At 36.9% G+C, this 12,424-nt stretch overlaps 1 protein-coding gene across 7 annotated transcripts in view; it reads left to right on the plus strand.

Annotated features, from left to right (window-relative positions):
* The window catches only part of WDR26 (WD repeat domain 26), a 44,625-nt gene extending 32,433 nt beyond the window's left edge, over positions 1-12,192 (plus strand). For 4 of the 7 annotated variants that reach the window (XM_005289585.5, XM_042848566.2, XM_005289584.5 and 1 more), the window contains 5 exons: positions 500-645; positions 984-1,062; positions 1,687-1,816; positions 5,094-5,279; positions 6,889-12,192. In XM_005289585.5, the coding sequence (XP_005289642.2) occupies positions 500-645; positions 984-1,062; positions 1,687-1,816; positions 5,094-5,279; positions 6,889-6,914 (567 nt within the window). In that variant the 3' untranslated portion in view covers positions 6,915-12,192. Of the gene's footprint in view, positions 1-499; positions 646-983; positions 1,063-1,686; positions 1,817-3,310; positions 3,481-5,093; positions 5,280-6,888 lie in introns of all 7 variants that reach the window. The other 3 variants (XR_010600205.1, XR_010600206.1, XR_010600204.1) reach the window with 2 other exon arrangements.
* Positions 12,193-12,424: the final 232 nt, after the last annotated feature.

The raw sequence follows: 12,424 nt of genomic DNA on the forward strand, positions 1-12,424 counted from the left end.
ATTGACTAGTGAACACTTTAGGCCAAGGAAACTAGCTCTCCATAGACCATCTTGACTATTTAAATTTCTAGCATGCAAAGCTATCATTTTTAACTATTTACATTTAAAAAGGGAGGGAGGAATCAGTCCCATGGATATGTTGTGGACCATCCATTTGGGGGTCTGGTTTCTTGCCGTCTCGATCATTGTGTTGGGAGTACTGCGATGGTGCTGGAAGAGTTGAGGTCTTCAAATAACTGGCTGACTTGAGCCAGGAGTTTAGATTTCAACCATGTCAAACAAGGGATTCTCCTGTTTTTGTGTTGGTTTGAGGGTGGAGATGGAAGGGGATCCAAACAATACACTAATTCTCATGAGCACCAACATTTTATCTGATATGGGACAAGAGAAATCTTCTCTCTTGCTTCATTCTTTTAGTTTTTACAACTAAAAGCTCTCATCAAAATTCCTTAGAAATCTAATTTAAAAGAATATTTGGTTATATTGCCTTCCTAAACAGGATCTAGATGGTAATCTCCTTGACTCCTGGGAAGGGGTGAGAGTGCAATGCCTCTGGTGTTTGAGTGACGGGAAGACTGTTCTGGCATCGGACACGCACCAGCGAATTCGGGGTTATAACTTTGAGGACCTTACAGACAGGAACATGTAACTACCTTTTTCTTACAAATTCTTAACTCTCATAAATCAGTCTGATTCCCCTGTTGAGAAAACTGTAATTCTGATACATTACACAGACTATCTAGCTACATCGTATAGTTTCTCTGTGGACCCAGCAAATACTGAAATAGAACCAGATGACTCAGTTCTGGTTGTAATCCCCTTTCAAATACAGTACTAATGGCCCACTTAGTTATAAGTATGAGTGGAAGTATTGCAACTGAAAACTTTTGTGCTTTCTTGGTGGTGGTTTTTTTTTTTTTTTTTTTTTTAAATGTCCAAATAGTAGTGCTCCTAACATTATGGTGTCTTTCTTGTGATTTCAGAGTACAAGAAGATCATCCTATTATGTCATTTACTATTTCAAAAAATGGCAGATTAGCTTTGTTAAATGTAGCAACTCAGGTAAGTTGATAGATAAAAATACAAGTAAAACTTTTTCTTACTAATTTTATTTTTTTAGAAAATCTGAGGGAATTTGGGATCTGTAATGATATTAAACAGTAGACAAAGCAGTATTCCACATAACATATGAAGTTCACAGTATGTACAGATACACAAATAAACAAATGTAGGATTCTCCAAAAGGGAAGATGTCATTTTTTAAAAAAGGCTTCACAAAAGTAGTATGAAGAGAAATATTTTGACTGTAAATTACAAAATATCTGCTGCTAGATATAAACACTTCATTTTATGTGTTTGACTTCCCAACGTTGCAGCAATATTCTTGAGTTATCATCCCTGGAGTATTGGTGTTCCACGTAACTTTTCTTTATGGACTTCAGAATTTAAGTATTTTGGAAACCACAAAGTAGAGAATTGGTGCTAGAATAGGAGACAGGACAAGAGTTTAAGCCATTATTCTAGTGCATGAGATCCATTCAATTTCGCATTATAGTCTAGTTTTATTGCCTAAGATGGTTGACATGCCAAAAATAAACAAATGATAAGAGTGGAATACTTCGAGTGTAGGTGCTGGATATTGTCTTACAATAAAAATAACCTCCGGCATGCTCTTTGCCCCCCCAGGGAGTTCACTTATGGGACTTGCAAGACAGAGTTTTAGTGAGAAAGTATCAAGGTGTTACACAAGGGTTTTACACAATTCACTCGTGTTTTGGAGGCCATAACGAAGACTTCATCGCTAGTGGCAGTGAAGGTAACATCGGCTTTAAAGACTTCAGATGTTAGTTGATGTACATTTCAAGCACACAGTGTGTATAAAAGGGGATGATGCAATGTATTTTTAATTGTTAGTTGCTGGTAATAGCATTATAATCTATAAAAGGAAGTTATGGTCCACAGGAGTAAACAAAGGTGTGTCTCAGTGCTCCTGAAGTTATATATTGTAAAGAACAGTCCTGCTCTAGTAGAAAGGATAGCCTATATGCTCTAAATCTCTTCCATCTCTCTCTCCTATAATGGGTTTATAGCACTGAGTAAGCTTTAACTATGTGTAGGTATGTGGGTTTTTTTGAGAGGCATGACATTAGCAGTTGTGCTTTTGGCCAAAATAGTTCTGTAGTGAGTAACTTATGTTCATTTGATTAGTAGTTTTTTCAAAGGCAGGTGTGGTCAGATAATTTTAATCCCAGGAGAATAGTCATCTCAACTCAAGTGGAATTAATTATAATGGGAGGAAAAACAAAGTCTCAGATCCAGCAGTTGATGACATGGCAACTCTAGCGTGGGTTGTTTTTTTGTGACTTAAGAGTTGTGTTTTTCATAATTGTAAATAGTCTATGGTGAGAATAGAATTTAGTTTACTGAGCCTGTCCCAAACTGCTTTCGAGTGAACTAGTTCAGGCATGTGAGGGGCTTAGCTCCTTCAACTCCCATTGCGATCAATGGGACTTAGGGTGCTGAGGGCTGCTCAGGCCCAGTATTTGTAGTGCACGAAGGTAAACTGAGTAACCACTGTTTGTACTCAGTAGCTCACAGTGGAGTCTCTTTGGAAAGAGGAAGTGTTGACTAGAGCTACGTCTTCACTACCCTCCTGAATCAGCAGGTAGAAATCGATCTCTCGGGGATCGAATTATCGCGTCTTGTTGGGATGCGACAATCGATCCCTGAATTGATGCTTGTACTCCACCAGTGCAGGTAGGAGTAAGCGCCATTGACAGGGAAGCCGCGGAGGTCGATTTGCCGCCATCCTCGCAGCGGGGTAAGTCGGCTCGGATACGTCTAATTCAGCTACGCTATTTGCGTAGCTGAATTTGCGTATCTTAAATCGACGACCCTCTCTCCCCCTCCACCCCCCCAAGTGAAGATGTAGCCTAGGACACACTTTCTTACTCTTTTGGAAAGTGCAGAAAGGTCTTTAAATTTTAAACCAAGTTTCTCCTCTGCCCTTATCTAGAGGAAGATACCAGCTGAAAGGTAACACCTCTAATGCAGTGTCATCCTCATCAGCTTTGAGCCAGAGCCCTGGTGTGGGGTTTAGTACTTGTGTGCCAGAAAGTTCAGGGCTTGTGTGCTTGAGCCATACTGATGCTTTGTGTGGGGGAGTGTACATGCTACAGTACACCAGTTGTCCTTTTTTTTTATTATTTTTTTTTAAATTGACACTTCACTTATGTGTGTGACATTAATGTGGTAATGAATTTATCCAGGTCATCTTAAGAACAGCTTTTTTTATTTTTTTTATTTTCAGTGTCTAAAAACTACCCAGCTGTAGTTGAAGCTGATGGCACCTTATTTAGATTCGGACTGCCAGAGGCTGTTGCCTCTTTGCACTGAATTGTTGCAAATGTGGCTGCTGTGAAAGTCTCTATGTACAAAAAAAGTAGCAGATTAGAATGTCATAACCTCTTAAATTTAAAGGTATGTTGTCAGCTAGGTAGGCTTTTTTCTACCACCTGCACTTATAGGAAGAAAATAAGAAATCTCTTTTGAAAGTAAAATTGACTTCTGCTTTAATCTAGCTCGTGTGTCCTTTTCCTTTTACACACACATCCACTGTCAAGCACCAAAATACTGGCTTGTGTTTACACTTTTTGATTCTCCAGACAGCAGATGCTGGCCTTATGGCCCAGAATAGACAGAGCACTGGTTTAGTTTGGTTTGACACCAGAATGGATACCTATCACTATCATCTGAAATCAGGGGATTGAAAAATGTAAACACAAAAGGTGTATTTCATGCAAATACCATAATGTGGTGGGGTTTTATTCAAATGAGCTGATTAAGCAGAAAGCAATTTCTTTACCAAATGATTCCCAGGTCCTATTCTAGCAGGTAGGTCTGAGAGTTGAGCCCCTTTTGTAAGGGACAGGGTAAGGTGATGTTTTTTTTTTGTTTGTTTTTTTGTTTTTTTTAACCTTCAGAATCACATTGGATTGTGTAAAGTGTTGTCTTAGTCTGTTCTTCAAAGCTTTAATTCTGAAAAGCTAGTCTAGTAGTGTACATACATGTGATTAGATAGTTTGTTGTAGTTCAGTCTACGTAGCTCCATTTGAGAGAACCTGATGCAGCCTTTAGTAACCAGTCAATCTACAGGTTTGTCAGAAGCTGTTAATCTACATTAGGAGAAAATAATATTTTAACTAGTTAGTCTTAAATAAAATGCAGTTCATTATGAAGCAGTGTGTTTTTCTTTATTTTGAGAGATTTGCAATGGATTATTTGACCAGTTACTATTTTTTAAATATATTTCATGATAAACAGGAGTTGCCTACTGTTCAGAAAAAGAGGTTTTTTAGAATACTATTTGAAATCTATGTAGTATGTAGGTCTTTACAACTTCAAAATGCCAAACAAACATTTAATTAATCCTTACCCTGTAAGGTTGGTCAGTAATTGTTTCCACTTTACACATGGGGAAACAGAAGCAGAGCAAAACTATAAAGGTGCATGACCCCATTAGGTCATTGAGAAAGTTAGTTAGAATTTTTGGAGGCCTCAGTACCAAGACTTATGCTTTAACTATTCTAAATGCGGCCTTATTTATTACTCCTAAATACTGGATCTTAACACAGGGTCTGTGTAATACATATGTATTGTCCTCTAAATATTGTATCAAGACATTGTTCAGTGATGACCAGTATTTTCCTTGAATCCGCTTGCAACAGCATATCCTAGGAGGAGGTTGACTTGTGTTTCTGGCCATGCATTGGCTGACAATTATAAGATTCAGTGCCATCTCAAATGCTTTCCCTCAGATAATTCGCTTGCTAGAGTTGTAAGTCTTAATAAGACATGTCTGAGTTTTGCCCACACTCTTGATCAGATCCCCTCTTTAGAGTGAAACCTAGTGTTGCGGCACGTTGGGGGGGTTAAATTTTAGAATTTGCAACACTTAAATTTTTTTATTTTGCAATACTGTGGTTTTAGGTATCTGGAAGAGTAATTTTAATATGAAAAATTAGGAGATTTATGTAAAGACATTTTAATTCAATATTTCTCATGCTGCTGCTTCAAATCGATGTTTTATTTAGATCACAAAGTGTATATTTGGCACAAACGTAGTGAACTGCCAATTGCGGAGCTGACAGGGCACACGCGTACAGTTAACTGTGTGAGCTGGAACCCGCAGATTCCATCCATGATGGCCAGCGCCTCTGATGATGGCACTGTTAGAATATGGGGACCAGCACCTTTCGTAGACAACCAGGATATTGAAGGTAAAGCAACTTCCATGTATATTTAAAAAGAAACTGTAATGGAAAGCTTATGTAATTGAAATAATCCATCCAATTGCTTTGGATTTCTTGACAATAATTAAAACATGCAATAAGAGTATAAATAATATAGTAAAGAACTCTTAAGCCTCAAACAAAATTACGTTTCCTGAAAAAGGCCTCAATTGTCAGACCGCAAAATAATCTGTCTACTTATTCCTCCAAACATATACAGTTGGAAAGTGATGCTATTGGAGGCATCCAGGAACCATTTTAAACCCCCAACATGGAGCTAGAGTGGATTATAATGTCCCTAGATACCTCAAGATGCCTTAACATTGCCTGTGTTCACTGCATGTAGAATAACAATTTTTTCTCTAATACTTTGAATATATAAAACATTATATAAATACTAACTATGCAAATATTAAATAACAAATACTAACCTCACCCTCATTCTGTTGCCAGAGTATTTAGCCTTAAATGAATGTAATGCCCCTGAAAGGTACTAGATAGCCCTGGTGACCAGAGAACTGGTACAGCACAGGCAGTAGAATTGCAAGGTTTTGCCCCACTGCTATCTCAACTCTATTGAGGAAATTCCCTGTATTACAATGAGGGTATTTCAGTTTCCATGTCTATTCAGTCTCTAGCCCTTCTACTGAGATTGCTAACAAGGTTGCTGCTGATGGTAGCTCTTGTGTGAACACCTGCCACTAAACAGCTGTCTGGTGGTAATGGCTTAAACTAAATCAGCCCTATACTTAGATGTAAAATACTATATATTCTGTTACCAGTCCTGACAAACCCAAAATACTTTCCAGCTCCCGTTCTCCTCATTCCTTTCCCTTCCCATTTCCACCACTGTACGCTAATCTAAAATTTAAGATTTGCCTCCCAAAAGAAAACAAAGGCTTGTATAACATGAATAACAGGAAAAGTGGGGCAGAGGGGTAAAGTTAAAGTAAAAACAATGTGGATTTCTTTTATGTAGTGCTCTGTGTATAACCTAGGTGGCATAGTTGGATTAGTGTTCTGATATTTCAGGGATCTTAAAATAAGCAAACAGTTTTTGTAATTGTTTTCACTTAATGTTCTCTGTGAACTTTTGAAGTCCAACAGGGCTGTCTCCGTAGTGACCCTTTCCCAGTATAGATCTGTATCTAAAAATTGTAAGTAAGAGATCCACTAGGGGAAAAAAATCATGTCAATTCTAATCAGTGTCCACTCCATTGCTTATTTTCAGTGTGTCACAAAGTTTTTAAATAATGTGTGTGGAATAACAAAAAAAACTTCTTCAAATACTGTGTATTAATGTCCTGAAAGGAGAGAGAGGATATTTGGAAGTCAGAGAGAGCTACTTTTTTTTGTTAAAGTGAAAAGATTATTGGTTACATACATTAATAGAATGGAAAAGAGTAGCTCCCCTTCAGTGAGGAGGATAAAATCCATAGCGCACAATTACTCTGAAGCATGTTAAATTTGTGTGTGTGTTACATGTATATAAGTAAGTTATATTTATATATCTTGTAGTGGAGGTTGTTACACCTTGAAAAATTCCTTATCATCCAAGTTTAATCTTTCTTTTACGTTTCATCTTGTCTTTGCTCAGAGGAATGCAGTAGCATGGATAGTTGATGGCGAATTTGGAGCAGACGACTTCTCTTTAACTTAAAATTAGTCGTATTTTAAATGGCTTGGGATTTGGTGCAAACAACATGATTGATAGCTGGACAGACATGCTCGTCATGAAAAAAGAACCATTTCTGAAGCCCGATCGGGGCCAAACATTTACCACCTTGCTTCATAGTAACCAGTTGAGATGAAGCACGTCGTCAGAACGTTGTTGGACGCCGTGTCGAATTACCCCCCTTCCCCCCCATCGGTTGTGAAGAACTGTGCTACATTCAGGCTAACCATTGAACTCCGTATATATATTTTTTCCCCCTGCCTTTTTGTCTGGCGGGCTACTGTTCTTGTTGCTCTTCTGTGTAATGAAGTTTAAATGCTTGTTTGGAAAACTTTATTTAACAGTTTAGAAGGCTTGATAGAAAGAGTGCTTTAGTCTGAAGAGTATACATTGGATAGGAAAGTATTTCCTTCTCTTGTTTCTCTAAATCTCTCTCCGCCTTATTTAGCTTGAGATCTTTGCAGCTTGGTTCATGGACTCTAGCCTTGCCCGTTGCGCAGTATCTATAAATCCAGACGATAAACCAGTGAACTATGTCAAAAGCACTCTCAATATCACACTTGACAAAAAGTTTTGTACTTTTCACATAGCTCGTTGCCCTGTAAAGGGGTTAACAGCACAATTTTTTTAAAAAATAAATTATTTATAGGATTAAAGTGACTTCATTTGTATACATTTGGAATTTAAACCAGCTTAAAAACAGTGTCATGAAATGCAGTATAACTGATGCTCTTTTAGAGTGTCATGCAAGACATGGTCAAAAGAAGTGGCTGGAAGGAGTTTTACACAGGCTACGTAAAGTATTCTTTTAAAAGAAACCTCATTTCCCATCTTAATGAAGAAACAGAATTATTTAGAAGTGAGAGCTGTCAAAATGCACCATGAAACTAGTAGTTTATTAAACAGGACAAAGGTCAGTTTTTAGATTACATAAATACGTGCAACAAGTTTATCTTAACTTGTGCAACAATTCTGATAAAAGCTTAGGAAGGATCTGAAACAAGGATAATGCTGTTTTGCTTTGTAATTGTAAAAGTACCTTTACCATCCAAATTACAATACATATTGACGATTTGTATAATTTTTCCCCTAACTTAAATACAACTGCAGAATTTTCCTTAGTATTTGACTAACAAAGATGCATAGATTTTTGTTTTTTGAGATATTTTGAAGTTTACAGGTTTAAATGTGTCTGCTGGACCTTGTTCTGTGCTGGTGCTGTGAATAGCCTGACATTTTTAGGAATGGTTCCTTAATTTCCTATTAAAAAGACAATTTGAGTACTGTATGCTTCTCAAAATAAACAGGTGGCCTGGTATCTCTAGTGTGCTTCTGCACTACTTGGCAGTTGATTATGGAATGGTGGTAGGTTTCCCTCTTCTCAACTGGATGATGAAGGTAGTATCAGGGCTGCCATGAAGTAAAGAGGGAACAGGGGAAAAGGCAGGCCATCATGAAAGATGTGAACAAAAGGGTGGATGAGTCTCCTGCAGGGACTAAGTGAGTACTCTAGTGTCCTCCTTGGTTGGGTGAAGGGATAACTTTGCCATTGTCCCTGGGAAGAAAAAACAGACTCCTGGTTGGGTAATGGGAATGGAGGAAATAACACAGTAATAGGACCTTTTTTAAAGGGCGGGGCAGGCCCCAAATGGATGCTCCCAAGGCATATAATACAAGAGAGATTCTAACAGATTATGGCCATTAGGTTCTTTGACTCACTTGCATGTTATCTTAAACACTTAAAAATGTATACACAATTTTTGCTGAGACCAACCCTTAATTTGACCTCATCCTATATTTCGATATTTTTCCATCTGAAATAAGAACTGAATGTCAGTACCTTCAATCTAGTTCATTTGTATTCAGCTTCCTAAAATTACTTTACTTTACAATTCAACTGAAATGCTTTTTAAACAAATATAAAATACTATTTAATATTAGAAATCAATATCTGGGTAGACTTGGATTACAAACAAACTTTAAACCAAAAAATGGAAAATTAGTTCTCTTCTCTTGACCTGTTAATTCTGGAGATCAACATTCTGTTTCTTCTGCCACCGTTAATGGCATGTCACAGCATGAAGATGATAGTCTTGGTTCTGTGGTGTCAGTGATAGTACAGGTTGCAGGAGAACCAAAGAACACTGAGCTCAAGTCTTGGCTGGCTAACCATTTTGGTTTAAATAAAAGTTGAATATCTAAATTTTGTACAGTGCTTTACATCTTCAAAGTAGCGTACAATTGCTAACAGCAACTGTGCTGCTATTTACAACTTTCAAGGCTTCACATATATTCTATTAATTTGGCATTTTAAGCATTGTTAGAGCATTACATTCTCCTTTAAACCTGAATAAAAATCTCTTCTCCACTAAGAGCATGTAATGCTGTAACTGAAGGGGTTTTTGTTGTGGCTTGTTTTGTTTTGTTTTTTTACCCTTTATACTTTTAGATGACGTGGAGCCCATTCTGTCGCTGTTTGTTCACCCAAAAACTAACACTGACTTCACTGGGAACTTTGTGTGTGTAAGGAATGCAGGATCAAGCCCCTAATATAAATCCAGAAGATTGATTTGTGCTTAGTCACTTCACAGGATTTTAAGCATAGCGCCTATAGCTAAAACTATTAGCAGGGACTCCATATCTAGTACAAGCCTACATTAGAGCACACTTGAGTCAGTACCTTCTTTCATTGAGATATGTGACAAAGAATATTAAACTTTAATTCTCTCTTGCCAAAATATGTATTGCACCCCTGCAACTTCCAAATTCAAGAGCTTCTGGACTTTAGAGTCTACTCCTAATGTATACATGGTGAACACTTTGGAATGGGGTTAGTGAGAAGCACATTTTGAGATTGCCACTTAAATTTAGTTATGTAACTCAACTATGCAATATAAATGGGAAGGCTTCTGCACCAGCTAGGTGGTGTGATTCATTTCTAGAAGTCTGTCTTACCAAGTTTGCTATATACATTGTGCCTGCATCTTACACGTGACATGCAGAGACTGATAGAAAGTTGAAACTGTGGCAAAACAAAACTTTATGGTACTTAGTCTGACAGCAAGATTACCTGTAGGCCTATAGGCAGTGAATGAAGACTGGCTACTGTTCTAGGCTCTAGACTAAAAAGAGCAGCCTAAACTATTTTTAACGTGCTACCACATAGTCATAATGTGTGGTTTGAAAAGTACCAATACTTTTTGCCCATAGACCAAAAATAAGACTTTGGCTATGGAAAAAGCAAATGCAGTAGACTCCTCTGCAATGTGTTAATTTCCATGTGCTTAAAAATGTTCTTAGGCTGGGATCTAAGGATTGGAGCAAATAAGTCATATTTATCCCCAACTATCAGTTATTTCTAGTAACTGATGCTAAACTTCTTAGGGAACGTACTGTAATCTTGAGGTTTTTTGCTTGTAGCTGTTGATTAAAATGGTCACAATAGCTACTGATTATCAGCAATGTAAATCTTTCCTATGCTTAACCATTTATCTGAATGTGCCTGCGCTGTTCAGGTAAGTAGTTTTTTGAGAGAGGAGATGGAACACAAAGGGGGAAATAAGCTGCTGTTACAAATCTCTCTTCTGAAAAACTTAACTTTATGTACAATTCCCTCACTCCTAGTACAAGTTCTTCAAATGTAAAAGAAGTAACCCTAATAATTTTAAAACTTGTGCACAGATGCAAGCTGGAATACTATCCAACTCTTGCCAATAACTTGTCATCCTGGTTTCAAGCAGGTAACGTTTAATGCAATCAATTCACTATTGGCAGTATTTGTGTCTAGTGGCATCTCGCTGCACCAATAAATAATGCTCCCAATCCAAACAAAAGTTTGAAGGTTTCTTTATTAGGATATTGCTTCCTGGAAAGTAGAGCTGATACAGTCAGTCCATGTTGAGTAGACTATATACATAAAGGTGGGGGAAATCAACATACAAGTCTAGTTTACAGCCAGATTTGTTGGCTGATAATGTGAGGGACAACCAGAGAGGAGAGAAGACACTTTCAGTAGACTCTTGTTCATATCCCTAAAACAGTAAGTTGTCTCAATTTAATTTATTTGAAACAATTGCTAAAAAGAGGAGCATCAATCCTATATATGGCTTTAAAAAATACACATTGATTCGTGTCCATTTTCAGCTAACATACTTGATTTAGGAAGAACTGCTAATTTTAAAGACAATTGGCAAAACTTCATTAACTCTTGTACACTTTTCTTTTTAAAACAGGGTGGACTTCACTGAATTGTGCAGTGTTGAATTGCTGCAGTAGCTGCCTCTTGTTGCTGAAACACAAACTATAAACCCATTTCCTGTCTGCTAAGCAGTTTACTGGGTTCAGTAAAACAACTAAGTGTGAACGTTCTCCTATTTGGTATATATGAGAGAGAGAGAGAGTGTGTGTGTGTGTGTATTACATAGACATGGAACCAAGTGTTCTAGGTACTGGTCATGTTTTATTGCATACTTTGTCACGTTGTGTGTATGTGAAGTGTCCTCTGACTACAGGCATCAGTTAATATCAGTATATTTTTATAAATTTGAAATTCAGTGTGCCCCATCTTTCACTTAAACATTTTTCATTGTTAGGGTAATGTGCTAGATTTGAATCTTTAACATTTTTAGGCACAGATGGAAAAAAGTTATTGGCTCCTTGAAAATGTATGGGATAAAATGGATCATCAAAGCATGTATGTACTTACAAACCAAGCTGTAGAGATCAAGAAAAGAACTTTACTGTTGATCTCAAGATTTCTAAATTGTCAAGATTTATATGGAGTTGTGGTGGAACTAGTTAACACTTAGAGCTTTTGGTATGTAATGACTATTTGCTATGGACTGATATTAAATGTTTCAAAGGATTGCGTTCTTAAACTTTCCGGATTTTTGTTACTGTCCTCTTGGATTATATTAAGTAGTTTAAATTTCTTTGCTATATTATTACATTAAAATATAAGAATGTTGGGTCTCATATTTATTTTCACTTGTTTTACTAATTATTTACAGAACACCCTTTGTTAACTTTTTTTATTTTATAAATGTGTAGTATTTTAAACATATCTTTAAAAAGAAAATTGTTCAATTGGAACTACATAACTTCTGATTTTGTTTTTATTAGGGTTTTTTAAAAAAAAAGTACACTTTTTCCATGTCAGTGCACAGCACTTAACAGAAATGTTTGTATTCCCTTTCTTCAGTTCAATAAACAGAATGAATAACTGGACTGAATAGTTCTTAGCCTTCTAACCTTCAGTTACATGGCTGTCCATTGGCTGTCCATTTCACCTCCAGATTTGACAATTAAAATAGAACTTTCAATATTTGAGCATTTTTAGTGAATATTTTCCCAAATATGTATTTGAGTCTAACTTAAATGAAGCTTCACCTTTCTAACTTGGCTCAAAATATCCATGTGTAGACGCCTAGCCTTTGCTTGTTCAGGTTTAACCTACACT

The sequence above is a fragment of the Chrysemys picta genome, chromosome 3, assembly GCF_011386835.1.
Source record: "Chrysemys picta bellii isolate R12L10 chromosome 3, ASM1138683v2, whole genome shotgun sequence".
Classification (NCBI taxonomy): domain Eukaryota; kingdom Metazoa; phylum Chordata; order Testudines; family Emydidae; genus Chrysemys; species Chrysemys picta.